The sequence below is a fragment of the Nesoenas mayeri genome (assembly GCF_963082525.1).
Source record: "Nesoenas mayeri genome assembly, chromosome: 7".
Taxonomy (NCBI): Eukaryota; Metazoa; Chordata; class Aves; order Columbiformes; family Columbidae; genus Nesoenas; species Nesoenas mayeri.
Genome location: NC_137551.1, coordinates 22,420,305 through 22,447,839, shown reverse-complemented (window position 1 = coordinate 22,447,839; position 27,535 = coordinate 22,420,305). Strand labels below are relative to the sequence as shown.

The 27,535-nt window shown below is 40.8% G+C and overlaps 1 protein-coding gene across 8 annotated transcripts in view; it reads right to left on the bottom strand.

Annotated features, from left to right (window-relative positions):
• LOC308042270 (WASH complex subunit 2A-like) overlaps positions 1-27,535 on the bottom strand; it is a gene marked incomplete at its 5' end in the record, with an annotated part of 41,685 nt that overhangs the window by 4,963 nt on the left and 9,187 nt on the right. For 3 of the 8 annotated variants that reach the window (XR_013922339.1, XM_080347542.1, XM_080347548.1), the window contains 18 exons: positions 2,177-2,351; positions 3,449-4,057; positions 6,353-6,565; positions 7,320-7,382; positions 8,939-9,058; positions 10,225-10,320; positions 10,526-10,654; positions 12,930-13,109; positions 14,244-14,429; positions 15,341-15,449; positions 15,903-16,066; positions 17,558-17,674; positions 19,018-19,122; positions 20,087-20,179; positions 21,633-21,761; positions 22,354-22,523; positions 24,531-24,587; positions 25,451-25,523. Coding sequence is in view for 7 of the 8 variants with exons in the window: in XM_080347542.1 (XP_080203668.1) it covers positions 2,177-2,351; positions 3,449-4,057; positions 6,353-6,565; positions 7,320-7,382; positions 8,939-9,058; positions 10,225-10,320; positions 10,526-10,654; positions 12,930-13,109; positions 14,244-14,429; positions 15,341-15,449; positions 15,903-16,066; positions 17,558-17,674; positions 19,018-19,122; positions 20,087-20,179; positions 21,633-21,761; positions 22,354-22,523; positions 24,531-24,587; positions 25,451-25,523 (2,788 nt within the window). Of the gene's footprint in view, positions 1-2,176; positions 2,352-3,448; positions 4,058-6,352; positions 6,566-7,319; positions 7,383-8,938; positions 9,059-10,224; positions 10,321-10,525; positions 10,655-12,929; positions 13,110-14,243; positions 14,430-15,340; positions 15,450-15,902; positions 16,067-17,557; positions 17,675-19,017; positions 19,123-20,086; positions 20,180-21,632; positions 21,767-22,353; positions 22,524-24,530; positions 24,588-25,450; positions 25,524-27,535 lie in introns of all 8 variants that reach the window. The other 5 variants (XM_080347545.1, XM_080347543.1, XM_080347546.1 and 2 more) reach the window with 5 other exon arrangements.

Genomic DNA, 27,535 nt, shown 5'->3' with positions numbered 1-27,535 from the left:
TTGAACCTCTGTTAAAACGACACAGGTATTGTATATAGAGATTAATAGCCATTTACTAGTCCAGAGTATAAAAGTAGTATTTCAGCCTTCAGCATGTATCCCAACCTTGGGCAGAGGCCAAGCATGACGTGGCCTATCACAACGTGCTTGTCTTTCTTTTCTTGTTACTTCTTCCACTCCAGCACGTGTCTGCTACAGCGCTCATCATGGGGATTACACAGGAATAATCCAGGACAGCATTTCAGCACAAGAGCAGTATAAAGAGGCAGTAAAACAGACTAATCCCCTACTGGCATCACTCCAAAGCGAGAAGGTGTCACATGGATTAGCTTCACAGCAGAAGTGAAGTACAGTGAGTGCCATCAGAAGTAGAGGTATCACTCTCATTTTAGAACAAGACTTAAGTAATAGGCAAGTTTTGGCCATGGAAAACAGTATCTGTCAGTGCACAAGAAAGCTCAGTCACCATTTTGCAGACAGGCAGAGGTGACATCAAGATGTCCATGTCATCAGCCATATCGTCACTGAGGAGGCTAGGAGGATAAAGACCTGAGAAAGAGTTTTGCTAATACTGCCACCATAAGCCTAACACAAAAGTAGTACATAGTGACTAGAAGCTGTAGCAGGACGAAAGCAAGCAGCTTGCAGCCTCTACTCCCACCTCCACTCAAACTGCACCCACTTACTGTTTTAGTTGCAGCAGAAAGTATCTCCTAAGACAACAATATGCAGCCCTGATAAAGTGCTACCATGACTACTTAAAGCCAAGCCTTAACCTGAAGCACAGGCAAGTGCCAGTTCTGCTCTGCTGCCAGCAGGGTATCCTCACCTCCAGGCATCTTCCCTGCACTCCTGTTGGTGTTCTGGAGCTCCATAGCTTTGGGCACTAAGAAGCTGCACACCTATGGCTGCGCCACAAAACAGTCAACACTCTAGATGAAGTGTTTCAAATACAGGTGCTGCAGATGCTACAGGTATCAACATCAGATGTGACATCAAACAACAAGCTCCAGCACCAGCGTAGATGTCAAAAGTGGAAGTGAAAACAACAGGTTCTACTGTGACTAATTTTCCAAGATACTTTCAAGCAGCACTCTATAACTGTTTTTTTCAACATGAGGTCTGGATTTTTGTGCTGAAATATTTGGAAAGGGTAGCTGTTTGGGAAGTTCTCATTTGCTATAGGCTACATTAAAAAAAAGTAAATTATTAAAATAAGGTATTTTAATAATCCAGTACATATTTCAACTACCTTATCTGCAAACATTTAAGTCTTATTTTTTATATCAATTGAGAAAGTTTAGAAATCTCAAGATGCTCATTCTCTGGCAAGTTTTATAACACATTTACAGACTTCAACGAGGTCATTCCATCAGGCTGGAATGTTTGACAGCAGTCCAAACAAAACAGTGATAAATCAGATTCAGTTTGAATAGGCTAGAAAGAATGAAGACTGACAAGAATCAAAGCTAGAGAAGAAGAAAATTCTTTGTCTCAGAAGAGGAATTGTTGCCATCTCAAAGAAGAGCTATAAATATGAAGAGCCTGAGAACAAATAGACACAGTTGGGGATCAAATGCTTTTTGATACCTTCACTGATGGAGACCAAGAAAGTAGCATACTTTGCATCATTGCACATTATTATATGCTGCTTTTTCAACAAATTATACAGGGTGAACTTTTGCTCTCAGGTGCAGTAAATTGTTCTGGCTATACATGGATGTAAACAAAATGTTATGGGCTCCAACATAGTAAACACAATAGTGAAAGTGGGGTAGAAAAAATGCTGATCTCTTCATTTCAGTGTTTCATCTGAAAGTACGATACAATAAGCTGTGCAAATTGAAACAGAGAATGTATCTCGGAGCTGTAACCACATGAGATTAGTCTCTTACTCCAGACAACAGAAATTTTCTAATTCTCACAGGTGAGAAAAACCCTACAGGAATTATCTATTCTTTCTCTCAGAAGAATTTTATACACCCTCCTAAATCACTTAAATGCCATACTAGTTCTACAAACCAAGGAAGTTCTCATCCAAGGTTAAAATCCAAAGACAACCAGAGATTTCAGAGCAGTTGAAAAGTTGAAAGAAAGTAAAGGGTTCTAAAACACCTCCGATGAATGCAACTCAGGACAATATTATGAGATTAGCTGCAAGATATGAGGCACTTACCCATATCATCATCAAATATGGATTTTTGTTCCACCTTTTTCTTGGTTTTCTTTTCTTTTGGTTTTATGGTGAGATCCGCAAAAATATCAATGTTATCGTCAAACAAGTTAGCCTCTGGTATTTTCTCTTTTGCTTTGTTCATTGGTTTAATAGCCTCAGTAGCAAATATATCATCCTTGGAGCAAAGCATAGAGAGATCATCAATACACAACACACTTCAAGAGAACAGTCAAATTACCTGTACACAGCAGCTGAGATGTTTAGAAGACTGACAGCCTTGGGCTTCTCAGTCCTGAGAAGTCTGAGTCCCTTCTCCCCAGGGAGAAGAGTGCTTTAGTGTGGGATTGTGTGTAGTCATTATCACTTAAAAGAATTAATCCTGCCAGCAATTGCTAACCTAAAGATATGTAAATCCTTTCAGTTTTAGGTCAGTCTGCTCTTCTAACAAATATAAGAGTGACTTGCAGAACACCTAATGGGGAACTACAGAGACTGCTGACCTTGCAGCTTTAGAAATTTTGAAGCCTGCACAACTATTTGAGTCTTGTTTTAACATGTATCTCGAAGACTGAGAGATAAAGTGTCCTTTAGCTGAATGTTGCTCATTATATGCTAAAATTATTAGATTATACAACCAATATCCAAATGTATAACCAATTGGCTCTTTAAGACTGCCCTAAGTAGTGATAAGATTTTGTATATAATAACTGTTACTTTTCTTTCTGGTGTGCTGGCTTTATTCCAGCATCCAGACTTGCACAGCTGTAGTAAACAGTGTCTCGTATCTGTGTGCTAAAATTTGGCTTAATTGCATACCGAGTGATATAACCCTATTTTTGGGATAACATGTACACAGGTCAAGTATATCACACAGAGGCTTGTACGAGCTGTCCAGCCTGCCAACTTCATTACTTTTTTAATAGTCATTTGAGCTGCTGTGCATTGAACAAACAGCTAACAGAAAAGAAACAAATACTTTATATTACTCTGGAAAATATCATAATCATAGATATGTTGTCACAGCACATTCAGTGACACGCCTGCTCTGTGTTGAGGCTCCATCTTTTTATCTGCTCTTGCTAATAAGAGGGTGAACAACCAAAGAAAGGGCTCCTATTGCCCAGTAGCAGAGCATGACTGACAGTTTACTTCACTATCTGTCCTTCACAGCCCATCCTACTCAGCAGCCTCCATTAAGCCTGTGTCCAAGCAGAGGGGTATGCATAAGGCTCTGGGGATGAAAAAGGCCAAGGAGGCAGGCTCAACCATTACCTCAAAGATATCGGCAGTAGGATCAACAGCTTGCTGGATAGCAGATTTCAACTCCTTTTTTCCAGTTTTCTGACAGGCAAAGAGAGAGTCGTCTTCATCCTCCAAAAAAGGTATAGGACTGCTTTTTGTTGAAGATTTTTGCTGTGCAGGCTGGAAAAGATCATCACTGTCTTGATCACCCAGAACAGACAGATCTGGCTTTTTCTCCCTGCCCTTAATGGGCTTGTTAGCCACACTGTCTCGCACTCCCTCCTTTAACTTTGACTGTGCAGCTGGTCTGGATGATGAGCTGCTTGCAAAAAGGTTTTCTGATTCAAACAGATCATCCCCTTGGTCTGTGGATTCTGGAGGAAGGAGTGAGTTTGTCGCAGCAGACAAAACACTGCCATGAGCTGGTAGTGACAAGCCAGAGAGAAAGCCGTTTTCCTTGGACTCTGATTTAGTAGCAAGAGGTTCCTCTATGTTCACTACTGCTGACATCTGTTTTGGCAGAGAGTATTTGGATTCTTTAGCACTGTCCACCTCCTCACTCTCTTGAGACTCTTGAGCAGCTAGACGTCGGGCCATTCTGCTAGGAGGTCTTCGTTTTCCTGTAACCTTGATCCTGGTCTGCAAGAAAGGAGGAAAAGCAGAGCAGGGTCATACATAAGGAAAAAAAATCAAAAACCAAAAAAACCCCTCACCACTTCACAGAAGACAGGTTAGGATTCCTACTATGTTTCTTTGCAACACTTCCTCAGCCTTCATAACACTGCAATTAATATGCATTAACCATTTCATACTAGCCTACTGAAACTGAATTAACTAATTCTGTTCACAGCTCTGGTTTAAATAACTTAAACAGCTGCATGTACATTTAAACAAATGATCCATTGGAAATCTTGAATAAGGAATGCTGAGCAGACACTGATTTAGGTTATAGGGAGAAGCAGTAGGAACCATTCATCATCACCTCAGCAGCATCCATCCTCCCTATTTTTCAGAAAGGGGAAAGATGGACAAGTGGGACATTCAACCTTGCAGTAGTTTGCAGCAAGGTTCAGAAAAATAACCCAAGACTTCTGTTTTGCTGCCCTCTGGTCATTCCACAGCAGGTGGAATGGGGGTACAAAAGCAATAGCACTTGCAAGTCACAACAACAGTCACAACACAGGTCAGCAAGCCACTCTAGCCCCTTGGCTTTAGGTAATACCTTAGTCAGTCTGACATCTTGCTAATCCAGGGGCTTTGGCAGTGCAGTTCTGTCCGAGCCATGACTAATTATCTTTTCCATTTAATTTCATTGTATACATATGCATGCATTTCATTCCTCTGCTGCATTTAAAGCAGCCGCCCTTCAAGTTTCCATTATAGCCTCTACCTCTATTCACACAGGTAGGAATCAGATCAGTACAACCTCATTTTCCCTTTTGTTAATTTCTGTGTTGGAGAAGGCAACTGGGGAGGATGTGCTGTAACACAGCCTAAAGGAGCCATGTACTTTTGTCAGAATCATTGTAGAAGCACATCTGCCTTCAGAGTGTGTGGCTGTATTGATCAGAGCATGGCTGAAAAACAGGACAATTATGATGGGAGATGCACTTGAAAGAAACTGATCCCCACTCCATGCACTGTGCTTTGAAAAGAGCCAGAATGCTGGGTAGGTTGATTTGTTCCAGCCTTTGGAAAAACTGCATTTGGCTGCATATATTTACAGCTTAAATTCAAACTTGAAAGGTTCAAGAAGCAATGACCTGTCAAAATTAAGACAGGTAACCTGAACCACAAACCCACTGTATAGTTACTGAGATGCTGCTTCTCAGATTACTGCTGTAAGCAAACACACATCATTGCTATAGTAAAACGGACATTCAAGGTCAACCATATGCAGCAACAGGAGCTCTAGTCTTTTGTAAGCCTATCTATTTAAAAGTATCGTAATAGAGGGTTGCTTTTTTTTTTTTTTTTTCCTGTTGTGCAGGACATGCTGCTGTTGGAAACAACTATGCCTACATGGTAATACATTAGTCAGATGTACAAGCTTCAAACACATTGGACACTAAGGGGTCACGTCAGCCATTGTGATGACAGCTGCTGCATCTTCCCAGGTCACCTCTGCTGCTCATCTAGTAAGGAATAGCCCCAGCAGCATTAAGGAAATAAAGAATCAAAGTTAAGATCCTAAGTTATGTTATTCATATCTCTGGTGTCAGGAAACCCAAGAGACTTATGAAATCATAAGCACCCAGACCAAATCTCAACTACATGGTTCAAGCTTTTTTTATTTAAAGGACCACTAAATCTTTAACTAGAATATGCCTTTTCCACTCCATAAAGTAAAAGGTATGAATAAAAACCAAGTGAGTCAGGAGACAGATCTTCCATGACAAAAGCTGTAACACTTTTTTTGTTTTGTATGTTTTGTTTGTTTGTTTTCCTTTAAAAACAAAGCTTTTGTTTGAAAAATAATTGGGAGTGACAGTTCAGGACAACATGACATTTTTATCCACAGAGGAAGTAAAGGACAAGCTACAGCAGTGATGAGCTCTTGATATCTTGCCACAGCAGCTGTCCATAACGTATTTTATAGTTAGCCTACAGGGATGGCTTTTTTATGGTTTTCAGGTTGGTGTTCCTGGGAGAGGACAAGGTGTTACACTAAAATACCTTTAACCTGTAGAGAAAACCACTGTATTTGGGGAATGTACACACGTACCTTGAAAAGGCAGAGAACGAGGCATATGCATAAGCCCCTTACACAGCTAAGAATACAGTAGGCTTGACTTTTTCTTCAGTGGTCCACAGAAGTGAGAGAGGATTAGATTTCCACACTTCCATTTAGATTCAGATATATCACGCTGTTAGCAGAACTTTCATACCAAAACACAAATTCCGGCACAAATTCCTCCTAAACACCAAGGTTACCTTATTAGTGCTGTGCAATGTATCCGCTTGCATAGGCTGATCAAAGCTCACACCAAGTTCTTCATTGTTTCCTGCAGCAGAGAAGGCTTCACTGCTCTGTACATCCTTGGGCTCATGCAATGGAGTGTCCAGAACTGGTAAGGGGGACTTTACATTGGAAACCTTAGGCATTGCACCAGGTAGTAAGGCTGCAGGGTTAATAGCTAAGTTAGCCTACAAAACAGAGGGGAAAAAAACAAACAAACAAACCAACCAACCACACAAACAAAAACAAAAAGACAAAAAAACCACAAAAAACAACCACACGCACAAAAAGAAATCATGTTAATATTATTGAAGGACAAGCATGGCTCCAGAGAAGCAGAAAGAACTAGTGCATATAGGCATTCAAGTTCTACTTCTACAATTGCCTGGCTTTTATCACACCTATACACTTCTGTGTCTCCCGTGTCCTCTGTCTCACTAAGTCTGTGGAGTGCTCAACACTTATTCTGTGTAAGAACTTCAAGGACAGAATGGCCACGTTATGTCAGATCAAACACCTACACAGCTCAGTATCATGTCTGAGGACAATAAGAGTTCTGACATTAAGAGAGATACTGTAATATAGACAGTTATTAGTCATTTCATATCAGAAGAGGGACTAAAGCAAAACACCAACCCCCTAAGACTCTCTGAACATATTGTTAAGAGTCACATTCTTAAAATAGTACTGAGAAGAATAGCAGGTCAAAGAGGAGCCCACCCTCTGCCTCCCAAATAGAGTAAGCAGTGCTGCTCAGAGTCAGGTCTAAAACAGGAGGGAGAAATAACATTACACATGCAATACAGAAAAAGTAATTAAAAATACACCATCTGAAAAAAATTAATAAAATTGCAAGAGTAAGAAAGGAAATTTCAGGGAAAGCCATCACTGAGGCAAGGATGATTTTTTTTTTTAAGTCAAAATTCCAGTAAAGTTAATTACTTGTAGCTTTCCAATCCGAGATGAGGGCTCTTTGGTTTTAATGTGAACAGGACCTGTAGATTTCTGCACAAAATTACATTGGATTAAACAAGTGGACAAGTTGTTATTAACCAGACCATAGTTTGCATTTTAATACATCTATAGAAAGCAGCTCACTGCTTACCAATTTCTTCTTGTTATCATCACATTCTACTACAGAGCTACAGTCACTCAATTTTCAGCTTCAGTTCCCCACATGCCATAGCCTCACCTTCATTATCACATTTTATTCCACTCTCCTTCTACCCAATATTATACTTTGCCATAGTAACCCAACAACTTGCATCTTCTCCAGGTCACACAAAACACCAGTCAAATCAAAACTGTGACAGCTACCCCCTCTCCTTAGATGCTCTGAAGCCTTGCTGCCAGATCATGATACAACCAACTGTTCTTTGTAACTGGATATAATAGGGCCACAGACTTCAATGAAGCTTACATGGAAGCCAAGAGGGCTACAAAACTGGACCTCTCAGCCTTGCAAGGAAAACAGCTTCAGGGAAGTGAGTGCCAGAAGTAGGACTAGAAGAGCAAGGGCAGCTGTTTGGTCTGAAGACTTGGGCCAATTATAGGACTCAGGGATGAACCAAATCAGCTAAGGTGTACTTTCCATGGTTTGCTTTCCACAATTTTGTACGTCTGCCATGGTTCTGTGAGCTGGGCTGTACTGCTGTTAGTGTGACTGGGCTGTTAGAGCCCCTTCAGCCGTCTTGAAGTAACTGAAGGTTTACAAGGTTAGGATACTGGTTTGGTGGTCTTGATAGCATGATAGAGGAATCCTAGTGTCTGAGGAGATTGTTCTCCACTGAAATGCATGTGGTGTTCAGCTGAATCTCAGACAGGCTGACATCATTACTATACCAGGCTGTCAGCAGCTACAAAAAAAGGATGACAAGTGTGGTTCTACACTTCACGGAATACTTCACCATAAGGAAAGACAGGCTAATTACTAGCCCTACAGACATGCTCTGTGTTCCTCAGCCCAGGGGAGCTAAAAAAGAACACCCCACACCCACCCCCCACAATAAAAAGCTGATCTACAGATGGAAATCCAACAAGCAGCTCTGCTGAGGCACAAGCCGGAACTCTGATCCAGGCTGCCTCTTCAGAGACCCTTGGTTCCGCAAGATTAAGAACAGGAGTAGGAGTCTTATTTGCTCATCATAAAGCCTTTCAACTGCCACAGATTTGTGCTGCATGCCCTGATCTTTCCAATAAAGCCTACTTATACTTTAAAAATCACATTCATTCCAACCAACACTGACACTTCAGATAAAAACGAACAACCACCCACTTTCAATCCAACTGGACTTGAAGTGCAGTTCTTCATTGCCTTGTATTTTGCCCTTGTAAGTGTGTGGGCAATGAATAACACACTATATCAAGAAACAGCATTTAAACTTCTTGCTAGTAACAGCGCAGAGGCTGATAAGCAGAGACAAGTTTGGTCATGCATTGCTGCTTTGCAGCCAGTGAATCTACGCATTAGTTTTGATTTTTTCAAGAGACTTATTTAAAACAAAATGCTACACCTCCTTTTTCTTTGCATGCTGTTCAAGGCACAAGATTCAAGTACTTGCCTCTGTAGTTACTGCCTTCAGAGCTTCATCTTGTTTGGCACATAAAGCATTTTCCAGAAGGTTACTGCCATGTGAGGAAGGGCCAGTACTGGCCTTAAATGTTTCCTTCTCGGCTGTTTTCTGAAAGCATTAATAGCACAAATCAACATTAATCGGCTAAAAGTCATGGTCTGCAGATTAAAAAAAAAACCCACAACACACCCCCCCCAAAAAAAAAAAAACAACAAACCAAACCAAAAACCACAAACAAACAAAACCCACAAAAAATACCACACAAACAAAAACAAACAAACAAAAGCAAAGCTTTTAAAAAAATCTTGGTTCTATCTGAAAAGAAGGTTAGCCACATCTTTTAATGCATAGATGGCACTGACTTTTGGCTCTGCAATGACAAGAGCCTTCTCCTCCATTCCTTCAGCCTACCTCAACTTTCGCTGTCTATGCTAACGATAAATAATGAAAGTTTCAATAAACACTCAGATGCATGCAAATTTCCTGATGCACAGGACAGCAGTGAAAAAACAAAAGCACCAAGTTCACTAAGGAACACTGCTATTTTTATGTTTTCAAGCAAAGAGCCTCCATGTATAGCTGCCAAGCACTAATTACTTAAGACCAACCCTTCCACAGTCCTCAAATAAATGTTTCCAGGAACTATTGCCAGTTTTTTAGCCTAACTTCCAGCTATAAACATGAAAATAGACTAAAAGCTGTCTTCAATTTATTTAAGCTAAATACATTTAGAGTAGCAGTTTAGAATGCATGTTAGAACTTTGACCTCAGACCACCTGTAATGCAATCTAGTTCATTAATGCAGTTGCTTGGCCTCTAAAAACAATCCAGTGATCACAAGGATTTTAATACTGTGTTCATTACCTTAAGTCAAACCAACCTGCAGAGAGTTCAATTATGTAAGTCATAGAGCAAGGCTTACCAGTCATGTTTAAACTACAGGGAAGTAATATTAGCAAGTTAAACAACAAAATAATTATACAATTCGAACTCTATTATTCTGATTTCTGCTCAGGTGTGTTCTATTACACCTAAGCCAGTCCCTGTGGTACACAAAAAGAAAAAGAATCCAATCCTCTCATCCCAGCTTTGGGAGACCTAATGCATCTGTTTGTTCCCTATGTCTTCAAGGTCACAATGGCAATTTCTATTCTCTCAAAAAGATTTGAGAAGTCACTTAATTTCTTGTGGGAATACATATGGAAAAAAGTCCCCTCCATACATTTCTTTCCAATGTCATTTATATAAGCCATTTACAGTAAAGGAACAGATACCAGAAGGTTTGTTTTAGTGGTACTGAAGAGATCATCCTCATCATCATCCCCAAAAAGCCCTCCTCCAGATGATGGCTTCATGATACGGTTTGCAGTCTAAAGAGACAAAGAAAAAAGAAAAGATGTGTCGCAGATCAAAAGCACATCTCCTTCAGCCCATGATGCCTGAATTGATATTAGCACTTGGCCCTCCCTAGAAATCAGTGACTTCTAAGTGGTGTTCAAATAAGGAATGCCAGTAGGCTGCACAATTCAAAGACTGTTTTTAAATAGCAGATTCAGCAGAAGACTTTGAACTTACCATCGATTTCTTGGTGCTGGCAAAGAGGTCAACGTCTGGATCATTGTCTTTCTGAAGTTTGTGACTGAAGAGGAGCTCTTCATCTTGAAAGACTCCAGTGCTTTTGGGCCGAGTACTTTTCTCAGAAGCCTACAAGGAAAGCAGAAAGGTCCACACAGTGAGAAATTCCCTCCCTTGAGTTTATTTGCTTAGTGATATGGTATGTTACAATTCACATGAGGCTACACTACAACCCTGGTAACAAAAATACAACGTTAGCTGCCAGTTACATATTTCAGTTTGAACCAAATTTGCAAAACTTAGAACGTCAATATTTGTATACACAGTTCAATTTGATGAGAAGACATTAACCAAAATCTAGCTGACCTGAGATCCAGCTGCTACTATTTACCTCTAAAGCTTCCTTAGAAGGAAGGAAGGAAAAAAGTTTTCAGTATGTTAACATGAGTATACGCTAAGGTTTATATTTCAGTAAGACTTTTATGCCTTGAATTTTTCAGCTGAGGGTGCAGGACACAGAAGCGAGAGGAAGAGAATCTGGTTAATTATCTTCCGAAGACACCTTCTTGAAGGAGAATAAACTAAAAAAGCCCCACAGGTTGAAGGCCTGTAAAGCTATAACTGTTGCTAGATTCCCTGTTCTCCTCCCATTAAAGCAAATACACCCCCACAATAAAGAACAGAACATATTGTCTGCCTTTGACAAGAACTTGTACTTTCAAATTTGCTGGTGAGAGGGAAGGTTGACAGACAAATACATCACCATATCAGCCCTCCACTATCTGGCAAATAAACCAGTATCAGCTGCTTGGACATCAAAACCAAGGCCTTTCTGTGATCATGGTCACTGTATGCACCCAGGTCTGACTTTCAAAAGGCAAAGGCCCCACTGAATGTCTCAGTAAAGGCCAGTATCTGTTTCACCCCCCTGCTGTCTCTTCAGGACCTCAGCAAATGACAGGACACCTCTTAAGTGCATGACTGCAGGTCCAGCAACACAACATCAGACTCCAAATCCAAGCAGCAGGAACAGTAGCCATAAGAATAAAGGCCAATTCTCCCCTTCCTAGTCCAAGTCTCCAGAAGCCCCAAAGGCTGTCTACTAAAGCTAGTTTCCCATACACGATTTTTGGCCCACTCACCCTGTCCTATAATTTTTATTACTGCTCCATTCTTGGCCTCTCTGTGCACCAGTTTTAATTTCACAGAAAAAGCCAGGTCACAGTTTTAGAGCACTAGAAATGCTGTTTATGCTCAAATACATGAAAAGCTAATGCACATCTAGAAGTATCCACACATAAAACACCTATTATGCTGAGATAAGCAAGGAAAATAGCAGCACCTTTCAGATTTGCCTATCAAAAAGATTAAGTTCCTAAATTACCTATTTTGATTTCCACATGAATATGCATTTCAGCACCTTAATCACTTTGTGACTGTTCTATGCTGACAGCAGAGTGCTCTGAAGGAAAGATTTGAAAGAATTTGTTTCTTTGCTAATTTGTTAGACAGACGTGGCTTCCTGAAAACAGCTCAGAATGTTCCCTCTCACAACAATTAGTGCTCAAGCTAACAACACATTTTAACACAGAAGCAGCTATAAACAGGGATTTTTCTCCAAAAGCCATCTACTTCATTCTGAACAAAGCATGTACAGCCCTTAGGGTTGACGACTTACTTTACATGATCATGCTAAGATGATGAAACCTTGCGGTATACTGTAGTACACAGTCTATACTTTTTGACATGACTTCAAATTTACATAAAAAATGTTGGTAGATCTGCATCATGTAGAAACGAGATCATTGCTATGGATTCAAGGATATTGCTGCTGAAGATTCAACGTCTAACTCTTCATGGTATACGCTATATCACGAAAGCCAGACAGCAAGAGTATAGCAACTGTAGGCTTTTTTTAAACAAGTGAACACACATACTTGAAAATCAGAACATAGAATTAAGATGACTCTTGTTGAAGCTACGTTTGCAGGCATATATCCACCAAGCAAACTGCAACAATATAAAGAAAATAAAGGGAAAAACCACAAGGTTTTACATTTCACATCCTTCTACTTTCTAGTAGCTCTTGCCTTGAGGGATAACTGGGGAATCAGTTCTGTACAGCAGACATCAGGTAGCTGCACCAAAACATCTGCACAATTTTTATTATTCATACTAGCATGCAGCAAATACTTTTGAGTCAGTGGAATGGAAAAAAATTTACAAAGGAATTCAGGATTATGGGGAAGAGCAGCAATAATTCCTAAGCCAAGAATGTGGAAGTCTAGAAATAGAAGAAGATTAGCTTCTATGACATGAAGAGAGGGAAGGGTAAGAACAAAACCATGTCTAGAATAGGGGAGGCAGAAATACTATTTCTTAGTGTTCAAGAGCGTGGACTCACCACACCAATTTCTTTCTGTGCATTTTTAATGCCATCATCATCTTCCAGTCTCTCCTCTTCCTCCTCAAACAAGCTTAACACTTTCCTAGCCTGGGTCTTGACATCTTTCTCCAGAGCTGGTGGTGATGTTGCAAACAGATCTGAACTGCTGGCTGGCTCTGAGGATGTTGCTGCAAAGGGCTCCACCAAAAAAAAAAAAACCACAACACACACACAAAAATCAGCCTGTTATTTAGTTCAGGTTTGCCTAAAACCCACTAAGTTTTCTCAGTTAAATGCCAGCAGTGATCAGAGTTCCGCAATCCATTACCAAGCAGACAACTATATTCGCTTCATTTTTCCTAAGCAGACAGAACAGCCAGATGCACATTAGCAAGAGACAGTCGATAAAGAAGAGGACACACTTTATGGCTCTGAGTGGAACACAAGTTTCCTCCTGTACACTACACAGCAGCACTGTTGATAAGCAGTTTCCTGCAGAAAGGTTTTCTCCTCATCCATACACTAGATGCATATGCACCACAAGGCTGCATTAAGCAACTTTGCCATTTTCTCTGAGGTACTTAGTTAATGCAACTTGCAATTCTTTGGAGTGGGCAGCACAACCCGAACCTTGAATGCACTCAGGAAAATGCAAAGCACAGTAACTACTCTGGAAATCCATCAGCTGGCAATTCCTCAACAATCATTCAGTAAGGCCATGCCCAAGATAAAGTTCTGCTGAAGCTTCTTCAATAATACACATCAATACTGCTCTGTAACAGTGTTGCCCAGGAGAAATTCACAATCTTGAAATCCACAGCTACCAACACCATTTATAATTCATCAAATGGTATGTTGAAACAAAGGTACCAAGCTTAAAGCAAAGCCTACACGTTAGTATAGGCTCTCTCTTAAAGGAAAGCTCTGTTCATGTGATTAAAGATTATCAACCCACTTCAGAGGAAAAATGAACCAGATTCCTGCCACCTTCCAAAAAAAACCAAACCAAACCAAAAACCCCAAACGAAACACCAAGCAATTATGTGCATCAACTGGGAAACAACTTTTAAATGCCATTTAATCAATTTGCTGTTTGACTGACAAATGATTTTGCTAAATGGAGACAGTTATTCTCTCCTTGGTAATAGAAGAGGCAATCCAGGAAAAAAATTCTGTCCCAGAGTAGCACAGACTGTGGGTTTTCTGAGTGTGTCTGTGTGTGTATTTTGTTTGGTTGTTTGGGTTTTTTTGGTGTTTGTTTCTGGTTTGGGGTTTTTTGTTGTTTAAACAAGCCTTTACCGAACTTCAGGTTAATGTAAGAAAATCCCTCACTTTTTCCTTTGTTTTCTGCCCTGCAACATCTGTTCCTCTAGGCACAGGAACTGCTCCAGGCTCTTCTAAACACCATAATGTATCTTCTACCTGCTTAGACTTCGCTGCTCCATCTGGCAGATCTTCCTTTTTCTCCTTTTCTTCTTCATTAAAGAAGGGTGGTGCTTGTACGAGTTTTACTTTCTGCTGCAAAATTAAGACAATTCTGGTGAATAAAATTGGTGGTTTTATAAGAATCCTACACTGCTGTGGGATAGCAGAGTCTCAGTTTGCCTTCTGCAGGAGCCTAGGACACTGGAAACGTGCTTGACTTCTACTTTCCCCCCATGGGACATTCTGGTCTGCAACTTTTGATTTCTAGTATTATAGACTCTTGAGTCTGGTTAAAGAGTGCCAGGAAGCAGTTGCAGGCTTAGAACAGATGCCCTGGGTATCTTGTCTGGTTGGTGCACTGCCAGCAGCTGAACTGTGCCTCACCTGTTTCTTCTGTTCCCAAGCCTATTAGCTTTATGGGCCATGACAATTGTTTTCCCACTAAGCAGAAAGGCAAGGGCAGGAAGGGAAGTGGCACACACACGTACAGGAATTCCCACTACAGATACAGCTGCATTAAGCTTTTGCAACTCCTACTCTCAATTCCAAAGCACAATCAGACAGACAGCACACTATGGTCTAAACTCTTAAGACAGAGGACAGCATAAGCACCCTCAACAGAGGGCCAGCAGGAAGCCTGTGGACACAACTGAATCAGCTTGGGTTGAGGTGACACAGAGTGAAGTCCTAGCTTCACAGTCAGCAGTTTGTTCCTTTTAATAGTATTTTATGGTTGAGAGCTCACAAAACATCCTCAGGAAGGGTTTTTAGCATAAGCCAAACAAATTTAGGGTTAGCAGTCAAGAAAATTTTGATATCTCTATTAAGCTGATGGTAGTAAGAAATTTCACATGTAAGAGTTCAGTTTGCTCTGTTCCCATTCCCAGTTTGCTAGAGATACCATTGTCTAAAATAAGTCAGACTTACATTCAGTACCTAACAAGGAATATAGACTATAAAAAGACTAAGTGTTACACATTAGTTTTAAAAGAAAGGACAGGTACCACTGCAGCCTTAGCAGCTGAAGGAAGTGTTGACTGGGAGCTGAAGAGTGATTCTTCATTAATAGCATCATCTTCAAACAATAACGATGCTTTCTGTGGCTTTCTTTGGCTGCAATGAGAGAAAGGAGAAAGTGGAAGATTCAGTGCAAAAGTTTCAAAGGCCATGCACTGCATCTTTTTAAAAGTATCACTTAGGATCACAATTTACAGCACATGGTCCCAGATACAGGACTCAGCTTCCTCACTGTCTCAACAACTCTACCAACCTCCCTTCTTGTCTACACAGCTTTCTGCAGAAGTGAAGATGAAGAGAGGTCAAGAGGATTCTATACTGCAGGCATGGAAATGGAGAGCCCAGTTCAGTGGTGGTAAAGAGAATGATCCATCACAGATACAAAAGAGGTAAAAAAGCCCAGCCCTGCCCATTCCCACTCACACACCTCCGCTTCCTCTTCAGTAGCAAGGGACAACACTTGCAATAGGCCTGGGTCCATCTGCTTTTGAGGGCACTGCTGTGCTGTTCCAAAAAAATGACCCCCCCCTCCTCTCCCGGGACTATCACCTCTCTTTAGTGATTGCAAATAAATCCTCCTCATCCTCTTCCTCAAAGAGGCTCATCTTCTTCACAGCTTTAGCCTGACTGACAGTGCTAGCTGGTTTTGCAGGGTCCTCTTTTTGGTCATCTTCTGAAGGAAGTTTAGCCGGCTTGGAGACATTCCAGTGTTCCTTAAAAACAAGGAACCCTTAAGTTTTCTTTTGGCTAGGTCAAAACCCCTTTCCCATTTTCTCTATAAGCAGAAACACTTCAGCATCTTGGCAGCCCTTGCATCTTTCTACTAGTCTGTTTTCCTTTGTGTTAGCCACTGTAATCTGACTTTTCTCAAGCTTTACAAAGACCCTGGCCACTGGTTGGCATCTAGACTTTGCCCAGCAAAGCAGGGTATGCATGCTTTACTATTATAGTTGTTCTCAACAACTGAGGTCAGTGTCAACTGCAGCCACAGCAGTAAGGTCACCCAGTAGAACCTGATCTGAACTACTTAAAAAATTAGCAAGTTTTATGTTTGGAAAAAAAAAATAATCAAACCACAAAAAAACAACAAAACCCCAAGAAAAAGCACAACAGCCACACCCAATACATCTCATTACTAGAGTGCATGATGCTGTACTTCTCATTTCCTCAACCTCCACGCACAGCAATTTTCTCTTCCCTCCCACCCCCGCCTCCAAGCTAGCATTTAATCAAGCCTACCCACTGGACAACTACCCACTGAGCAAGTCAAAAATCTACATTAGAAGGAAACATTTCTGGGGCTGGGAGAGCTTGCTGGCTTGTGTGTTTTCTTATTCCACGTATTCCAAGTGGTTTGCCCTGTTCCCTGCCTTTGTTAGTCCCCTTTCTACAAGGGACTACAGGCATGTTGAAGCATGGACTTGGTTTATTCTACATTAAGATAAAAGATGCATCTAAAGATATTACTAGTATCTACTAAACAAGCAATTATGGGACAAGTAATAAAATCAAGTCTACACAGAAGAGTCATTTTGGGGGGTGGGAGGGCTAAGGACATCTGTATCCTGTTCATGTGAGTTAATTCAGAGGCTTTCCAGACAAGTTTTTGATTTACTTAGTGTCTCTGGCTTTCATTTAAGATGCAGGACAACACCTAATCCACCCCTAGAAGAGGGCTGCTCTCCAGAAAACCTAGTTAGTTATGTTTCATTTTTCCCACCCCTAGATTAAAAAAAAAAAAAATTAAAAAAAAAAAATCCACCAAACAAAAAAACCCCAACCACCACCACACACAACCCCCCCCACCCCAAAACCCTCAAACAAATAAAAACTTTCTACATATCTATATAGAACTGCTAAACTTTCCTTACAGAAATTAAAGCAGTAAGAGCAAACTTATTTTTTTTCCTTTTAGTACTTTAAAGTCAGATTTGTTGGCAGCAGCCTCCATTTCCTATCGATCTTTCTATAAATGACTTTGAAAAAACTGATTTCTCTTCCACATGACTTTTGTTACCTAAATCCCGAGATAATCTGGGCCAAGAATCAGACAGCTTCCTCAGATGCAAACAAGTCACAGGATTAGGACAGCCATGGCATGTGGACACAGAAGAGTTTGACTGTGGTTCCTGTCTCAATGGTTTTATGCTTTGACCAGCATAAAGCCCAGTAACCCCTTTCAGCCAAACCTTACTCCTCAGTACCTCCTCATCACTGCTGAACAATAAACTGGAGGCTTTCTTGAGAGACTCTGACTGTTTTGCTTTCTCTTCCAGGGTTTTTTCCTGTTGCTTCTTGACAGGCACCACACCAAAAAGATCCTTAAAATAAAAGTAAAAAAAAAATAAATCAAAAGTCAAAGCCACAATGAAAAGCTCTCCGAGAAGCCATCAGCATTCAAGATAGTGTTGCTATTCAGTTCTCAGATGAGTAGGAAAAAATAAATGGTGTTTTGTGAACCTTTTCTGAAGACAATTTCAAGCGTGATACAGTATTCTGGTACAGGAAGTTCTACGCACACAGCATTTGATAGACCAGAAATCTGTAAGCACCTTTTGGCCCACAGATTCTCCACCATAGGAGGCTTGACCCAGCAGCCCAAAAACACCACACAGCGATTCTGTTGCACAGCAGCTAACACAATGGGGCACTGTTTCTACATCTACGTGATGAAACAGAGAACAAATGCTGTTCTGAGAGAACAGGCATTAGGCAGGCAGAACCACTCCCTCTGGGCAAGAACAAAGACTTTTCACCTGAAGACATTCATGCAGATTATTATATAGGCATCAGAACATGCAAAAGCATATGTTGACTTCACCACCTAACAATTACTTATGTTTTTCTCCACTCAACTTAAACTTCAGCTCCATAACACAACTTTTGTGGCAGATACCAGAGACTTCACCACATTACAAAATGTTTCACTATCCTGATGGTTGCTTCTGAACAGCTCCTATTCAGAAAGGTGAGCTGAAAGCAGCCCCCTCTTGAACAGGAAACCTTTGAGTTTGCAGAAGTCCTCTATCATAGGGCTCTAAGGAGGCCCCCGATTTGCCCCAGATTAAGACTATGGGGTAAATTAACTCACCATGAAGGCTGCAGTCGGGTGGGAGGAAGAAGAGGGTAAAAAGAGGTAATAAAAGAACACACTAATTCAATTTTGTTAATTTTTATGCACAAACTGTGTTCTGATGTCAGTTTCTACACTAGCAGCCACAACTCTTACACACTGAAAAGTGTGAAAAAAGGAACTGACCAGCCATGACACAAGAGAAGCAAAAAGTCATCCATGTGGCCAGGTAACACAGGCCAGGATCAAACAGCTTCTTGAAGCTCATACGCATTCTATTGCTCTGTATTCTCTAGTCCTATCAATCAGAGCAACAATGCCCTTCACATTTAGGTCCACAAATGATATGCACTGACTGCAAAATACTAAAAAGACACCAAGAAGTTGCAAAAATCCCTGCTACCATTCTCCTCCGTAATGCTGCCCACATGCTCAGAACTGCTGCATAATGCATGATCGACCTGGTGCTCTAATTTACAAGCTCCATTTACAAGCTTAGTGTTGTAGACTTCTGAATATTTCCTGCCGCCTTTGCAATAGCCTGTGGAGGAGTGTTCCCATACACAGGCAGTATCAGTAAGTGGTACTTACCTCTTCATCATCATCAAACAAGGAGAGCGAAGCTTTTGTCATGGACTTGCTGGTGGGAAGAGCTGTAGCTTTGGATTTCACAGTTTTACTTGATGAAAACAAGTCCTGTGCAAACCAAAGAAACATCACTTTGCAAAGCAATGCAATAAGAACTCTAAATGAGACATTCATGCTTTTATTTTTAAAAAACATGTTTACTGTGCCTGTGAAGTAGGAAAAGATTGTCTTACTCAGCTGTACCAATCACCTGCAACTCTGCAGGGATTTTCCTCAGTTTTGCAGATTAATTGCTAGCTGGAACTACGGACACAAGATTAAAGTTTGCAGTCTTTCATGATTCTTGTTCTTGATTTGCTGATCTTTCCTCTCTTCAGGCTTTCAATTTATGCCTGTGCATACCACACAAGTTTAACTCTCTGAATATAGGGAAATACAAGAAAGGTTCTGGAGCAAGTTCAGAGAAAGGCCATGAAGCTGGTGAAGGGTTTGGAGCACAAGTCTTACGAGGAGCAGCTCAAGGAACTGGGGCTGTTTAGCCTTGAGGAAAGGAGGCTGAGAGGAGACCTTATAGGTCTCTACAACTACCTGAAAGGAAGTTGTAGCATGGAGGGTGTTGGTCTCTTCTCCCAAGTAGCAAGGGATAGGACAAGAGGAAATGGCCTTAAGGTTTAGATTGGATATTAGGAAAAAATTATTTACAGAAAGGGTTGTGAAGCATTGGAACAGGCTGCCCAGGGAAGTGGTTCAGTCACCATCCTTAGAGGTGTTTAAAAGACACATACATGAGGTTCTTAGGGACATGGTTTAGAGGTGGACTTGGCAGTGTTAGGTTAACAGTTTGACTTGATGACCTTAAAGGTCTTTTCCAACGAAAATGATTCTATGAAAAAGTCAAGAGATTTCACTCTGGGAGCGAGAAGGAACTTTCAGGATGGCTGCGAGTAGATGTATAAATGTCAGAGTTCCCAATCCTACAGATAAATAAGGAGTTTCCACATATGAGTGGACTGAAGTAAGAGTGACTCAAATCCCAAGGATTTCTGTAGGGAATTATTGAAGAGATACTTACTTCAGAATCCTCCTCATCAGAGAAGAGGCTCTTCTGTTTTCTTGGAGGTGTTTCAGATAAAGTCTTGAAGTCCTCCCCTGAAGACGGCTGACTCTTTAGGACAAATAAACAATGCTGCATCAGCACCCATTTAGATTCAGTAAGGACAGGAACATCATATGATCCTTTCTAAGAGGCATGCTGCTGGCAGCATCCCAGCAGTTGAAGGGACAGAATATAAGCTTGTCACCCACGGGCTGAAGTCCAAAACTTATCTTTTGAGTGAGCTCCTCACATGTAGCCAGAGCTATGCACAAGTGATTTGCAGGTCTTACCACAGGCCTCTCCTCCCACCACCATCCTTCTCAGCAGAAAAACGTATTCATCAACTCATGCCAGGCTCACTCACGAGTTAAATGAAAATGTTTCTTTTAACAAGTTGTGTTTTGTAAAGGAATAGAGCAGTTTGTGCCAGCCAGCATTTCCTGCATTATCACAACACAGCCCCAGCCTGCCACCAGCTATACTGTCATTAAACTCAGAATGATTCCAGACCCAAGCAGTACTGTCAGCAAGCTTGGAATAAAACATAACCCTCACTTCCTGACAGCAGGAACTGTGCTGCTGAATCAGTTCTCATACTCTCCAGCAGGAAAGCCAAGTTCTGTGAGATCAGAGCAATGGCACCGGATGACCTCCCACCACCACTCCTGCTCCACTGACCATGGATACTCTTGCACTGCACCAGAAATAGAAGTTGGCTTTGGCCTGTGTGCTCAGGTGCTTCTCATAAGATAATACAGAGAAAGTCCTACAGCAGTTTGCATTCGATATCCCCAGCACTGTACATGTGTCAGTCCAGAGAACAGAAGAGTCACTGTAGCTCATTATGTTAAAACACCCCTTGGACAGGGAATACGTATAAAATGAATACATACAATCTCAGCCATAGAAACAAAGAGCATTACTACTTTTCTCAAGACACTACTCTAAAAATGAAAGTGGAGTTGGTGTCAGGAGGCTCTCAAAACTTTGTACATGTGTCCTCAGGACAGCATTTAGAACTTTCTACAATTTAAGAGTTTTCAGCTGAAAAACAGCTTTTTAAACACTCCAAGTACTATATATGCTTAGGTACAACTGTGATATCTGCCTTTCTCTCTCTCAATATAGGCAAGCAATGGGTCACCAGCCAAACTGCTGTTAAGTACAGACACAGTCTCTGTAGAGCAGAACAGTGACACCAAAGGTGGGCTGGTTTCATTTCAGCCATGAACTTCAGAACCATTTTTTATCAGAAGCTTCTCATTTTGCTCTCATTTCAACCCTACCTTACTAAGATTCTTCTAATCACTGTCCACACACACAATAAACCTCAAACCCAAAGTCTGAGAGGCAAAATGCATCTAAGGACCCCTGAAGCACTCTGGTCATAGAAGACCCTACGAACTTAGTTCTGTTCACAAATATGGCATGTCCATAGTGTTGTACATGGAAAGACTACTTCAGCTGCAGTAGTAACTTTTTCCTAAAACCTTAGCCATACAATCCATTTATATGCCATTACCTTCTGTTCCATGACTGCCTCCCTATGGCTTTCTGTTTCTTTAGTTGTGCCAGCAACCACAGGAGAAATGGCAGGTTTTTCCTTGAATAAGTCACCTTCTTCATCATCATCAAATAGGTCAGCTGTGGACTTGACTGCATTAAGAGACAAAACAAAGAGGAAATGACAGGAAAAGAACAGCCACTACTGAACAAGAGAAGATATCAGTCTCAAAAGATACCATGCTCCCTTTTTAAAGATGACCAATATCAAGAGTCTGTAAGAGATAAAGCCAGAGAAGCTCTCAAAGGGAAACACCACTTACCTGAGAGCACAGCCAACAAGCACTGGGGCAGAGTCAGCTGGCAGCTCTAAAGGCAGTGTTTTATATTGGCTTGGCACCTCTAAAGGCCTTGAGCCTGCCAATAGGGACTGTTTGGCACAGGGCCTCAAGGTTGTGTGAATAAAGTCGGTATCATTTACCTGATTCAAGTCTAGATACTGTCCTGGTAGTAGGAAAAGCATCCTAAGAGAGCAAAGTCAGCAGAGAGCATGTACAAATAAACCAGTCCCATGCCACGCTGAGGAAAACAAATGCCAATAACAAAACCAAACCAAATAAAAACCCCCAAACACCAAAACAGAAATAACAAAGATAAAGGTTTGAATTTTGTAACTCACTGGTTCCTATTGGTTAGAATTTTGATGACCTTTAATGTTTAATCTTCCACTACATATGTACAGAGGTACCTGAATTTGGAGGCTTTTTAGTTGCTCCCACAAAGAAGTCATCATCGTCATCATCAAACAGAACAACTTTCCCAGGCTGTTTAAGAGTTTTCTCTGTGCTCTGTGCTGCAGATTTCTTGTCTTTTTCCACAATTACAGTGGAACTGAACACATCACTTCCTCCTGCAGGTCAGATGGAGGGAAAAATAAACAAAAACCACCACCCACAGAGATATCATTGCCAGAGTTACCAAAAAGCTGAGCTGATGCCATAGAAAGTGGAGCCAGGCAGAGTTTCCATCACAGCAACTTTTAATGCACTCCTGCAACAATGACACATCAAATCCATTAGCCAGAAACTTCCTGACAAGCCATGTCACAGACAGACAGCCCCTCACTCTCACTGCAGTCACTTATTCCTCAAGCCTGACCATCTCCTCTAGGAACAGCAGTCAGGTTCTGTGTTAAAACTAGAAGACCCAGCAGTTCCACACTGTTGCCCCTATGGACTTCCAAAACCAGAATCCTACTTTACTAACTAGTAAGCCACACCACTGTGGACAAACAAAAGTGGTAAGGTGCTTGAAGAGAGGGAAGGACAGGTGACTGACTTCTCCTGAGGAGGTGCACTTGCCATGCAAGACCACTAGCAGTACAACAGTGTGAGGCTGAGTTTGGTCCCAAGATTCCTGCATACTTCTGACACAGCAGTGATCAACTAGACTAAGTTCATAACAGCTGTTTCTTCTGCATTTGTTGTGGAAATGTTCAGCTTCAGTGATACGTGCATGTCAACACACTGTCAGCAAACACTTCTAGTGTTTTTGACAAAAACTGGCAGCCTGGTTCTAAGCCAGTCTTTTTGCTTCATATGTATAGGTGCTTGGAAACAGTGAGAAAAAAAATAACCAACAAAAAAACCAAAACCGACTTAAATTGAGAGTTTGGCAGAATACAGAACAACTGCTATTTGGTTAAAAGTAAGCAAACTGCATGAATTTTGACCAGCACAGCAGCAGTTTGTTATTAAAAAGCATATCACACCATTAGAAAATGCCACAGGACTGACAGGAATACAGCCACAAAGCTTGATTATTAAACATTCCCAAGTACCTAAACAAACTGTTCACTGGGAATGGGTTCATCAAGCGATTTTGAATAGCAAAGGAGCCTCAATCTTGTTTCTTTCCTGGTGACTTCAGCCTGTCTACAAGTTACTGAGAGGGAGCAACAGAAGACTTTGAATTAATGCTACATATAACTTAATTCCTAATGAACTAGAGCAGGACACTGTTAGAATGATGGGAAATTCACTATTTATGCAACAGTACCTCCAAGAAAGAGCAAAGGATAAAGAAAACTTCAATCTGCTGTCTTTAATTTTGATACCAAGTCTTATCATTATGTATAATGACCCCTGCTGATGAACAACTTTGATCCTGGAGTAAAAAGGCTGTATTTGTGTACATCTACAGTAAAAAACATGCTGACTGAGGGCTCAGCCATAGTTTTAAAAAAGGCCTTTCTCAATAAAGGGTGAAACTTAATTTTAAGGTAACTTGGTTAAATGAAGACCCTAGAAAGAGACAGATACCAAAGTCAGTTGACTCAGAGAGACTGATGACATATGTTTCTTTTCACTGCTCAGCTTGAAGTCTGATATGGAACAAGCATTTAACTCTTTTTAACTCTGAGTTATAGAGCTGATCCTTCCACGTGTATGCCTCCTAATCAAAACCAGATAATCAAGATTGGTCTTATTTACCTGTGTCACAAGAATATATGAACTTGATGTTTAAACTGTTCAGCTAACCCAAAGGAATATGATCAAATCTGAAAGATCAAAATGCACTTCATCCTCAGAGTATGGAGAGAAGGTGTAATGACATGAACTGCAGACTTAAGCCATATAGTATCGGTTAACACACATTCTTAAGAGTTTATAGCACAAGACCGGAAGCTGACAGCTGCTAATACCTGCCATCAGAGCTCCTATAGAATCTTGATTACCCATAAAGCATGCTGCAGTTTAGGCTTAGCATGATAGAAGCACCTGTATTTGTCACTAAGCATATGACCAAGCAATGCAGTGCTGCTGTATTTGGACAGTTTTCTTTAAAACCTTGCCAGTAGGTTTTAAAGAAAACAGCATTTTGTGCATGAAGCAATTTGCTATTGAATGAATCATACCTGGGAACAGAGATACTGCACCTGCAGGAACTTTCTTTAAGGACTTTGTGGAGGATGCTGAAATCATAGGAAGTACAATACAAATGGATGCACTTGTTTTATGCTGTCAAAGCCTTCAGAACTCTACCATAGATACAGGAGTTTGAGAAGTCTGCTGAGCTCCATTTTTCTTCTCAACAGCTCAGAACTCTTTAGATATTCTCCTCAAACATCTGGGTTTTTTTGCAGATATATGACAGTTTAGCTATTTTTCTTCCACTAAAACTTCGCAAAACAGCTAAACTGAAGCTTATAAACATAATATACATTTACACACAGCATTATTATTGTATACATCCTACAGTAAAAAACATGCTGACTGAGGGCTCAGCCATAGTTTTAAGTTTTTTACAAGAGTTCACATTTGCACACTCAAAACCATTTCAATACAATACACTCAAAACAAAGTGGCTCAATCTCCCAACCCATATCTGCAAATGGACCAAATACAGCGCTTCAGCGAAAGCTGCTGCAGTATACAGTGTGTGCTCAGACTCCTTAAGGGTCTAGATATGCAGCTAGTGGGAAACTCAGATATGCATTAATCTGAAAGAAAAAAAATCTTTAATCCACTCAAACCCACAAGTTGATCCTGCAAAGCACTCCTCAGCAGCAGGAACCCAGTGCATGCAGAGAGCTCTGCCAGTATCAGTAAGGACATCCTTTCAGCTTCAGGAGAGTAGGTGTGTGTAAGAGACCATAGTGAACAAACATTTAAAAATCAAGAAAACACAGCTGTTCTCTTTTAAGACTGAGGAGGAAAAGAGGCTTGCCGACAATTGCTACTCCAGACTTTCTAGTTTGGAAACAAAGCAGTCTAGACGCTAGCAGTGATAAATCACAGCACAGACAGGACTACAGAGGCAACAGTTCGTTCTTACCTTCACTTATTGGGTCTTGCTCCTCTCTCTCTTTTGATTCTTCTCCTTTTGGTGCTTCAGCAAAAAGATCACTCTGATTGTAGATGAAAATGCAAGGAAGGGGAAGTGGTGAATTTGTTTTTGTGGGAAAAGTCAACTCCTGATTTTTCCATGTAGAATATCCACTTCTAGGCCAAAACAGAGGAGGTAAACACCCCTCCTCCTCCAAGGGATGCCTGCACATACGGACTTGAACCTAGGTACTCAAGTGCTAACTTGAGTGCATACGATCCGAAGAGTAGCTTTCTGTCTTCTGAAATTTAATTTACACTGATTATCAGTCTGTCTACTGCAAAGAACAAATTACCTTTTATTTGCACATCTTCAAGGGCTTACACTAGTTAATTTGCAGCTGTTTAGGTCCTGATTAAACTTTTATAGGCCTTCCTACTGAAGCTTACTCAGTGAGGGTTGAAGAAACAATTCAGCTCAGGAAAAGCATACTCCTGAACTTCACATGAATAAGAGGAATGATTTACGTTGTTGCTAAAGAGATGCTAAGACAGCAGTATGGTGCAGAGATACACATTATAGCTCAAAAGCATTGCAGGACACTGTCACAAAAGTTTTTGCGTTCAGTTGCCCTGTGCCAAAGCTCCCTAAGAATCACAGTTTAGCTTTCCAGGGACAGACCACTTAATTTCATAAAAGCCTCTCTCTTATGGGAAGTCAGGTACTAGAGGTTGCCTACCTGGAGACTCAAAATGTATGGTCTTTGTAGAAAGTTTTGCGGAAAGAGGCAGCAATTCTTAGGAAAGTGTAGGGGAGTGGAGGGCTGCGACAGGGATGTCAGTGATTAATTGTACATTTGTCTGTTACTATCTGCCTGTTAACCTACTGTGGCTGCCTTCCGGCACAATAAGGCCTCCTCCATTGCACAAGTGAAGATAAGTTACTCTTCCTAGATAATTAACTTTCAGGTAACAAAAAAACAAGAACAAGTGTATAAAGGCAGGCAACAATCACAGCCAAATCTGCTTGGCTGTCCTGTATCGACAAGATGAGGAAAGCAGTCTTGGCAATAAGTAACCAAGAGGATCTAATGATAGCTTCATCTGAATTTGCACCAACACAAAGATGCCTTGCACTTTCAGATTAATTTTTTTTTTTTTTTAATTGTGGGTTTTTTTTTTTTAAGCTGTTAGCTGCCACTTAAGAAGAAAGCATGTTAATATTTTTTCAATAAAGACTGTGTTTGGGTGGAAAGCATTGCATGGAACTATCCCCTTCCCTTCACACAATGCCCCTGTTTGGTGCTTGTTGGCTATATTCTAGTAGATCAGCATGGTAAGCTTGAGATCAGCTGTACATGAGGCCTCCTTCCAAATTTCAGTCTAATAGCCTTCTCTGCTCCAAGAAACACCTGACTTTTGTTCTAGTTGTAACGAGGAACACAACATCCCATAAAGGCAACAGTTTGGCTACTGTTTTGGACTAACCTTGACTATTACCATATCATCTGCACGACAACATCAGACGCAGTAGTTTGTTATACACTACCACATTCTTAAATCTTAAGTAACCCTGACACTGGGTTTCTATCCCCTTTCATATGCACAAACTATGCTAAAATAAGGTCAGAAACATACTTTTTCCTTCATCAAGTCAGCCCTAGATACATAGCACAAGCGTAAGCTTAAGGTGAACCTTTCTTGCTGATGCAGCTAAGCCATGAATTGTACAGTAACTAGATGAAAAAACACAGCATAATTGCAATAGGGAAGTTAATAAACCAGAGACAGAGAAGCCCAACAGCATCACTGTCTGGATATGGTATGTGAAAGATAAAGTGAGAAGGGCATCACTTTCTCTCTCCCTCTCAAACTTCTCGCACACCCAGGGAGAGAGAATGACAAAATTCAGTATTCTCACAGGCATTTTAATAAAAATCTGATTTTACAATAAACAAGCTTTGTCATTTTATTTATCTTTGCAGATAAAAGTGAGGTGCTGAGTAAGCTCTGCTAGAATTAGAACCTGTCTAATGTAATGCTAGAACCACACTTGCATCCCTCATCAGCACCACTGGAGCAGACTAGCGCCAAA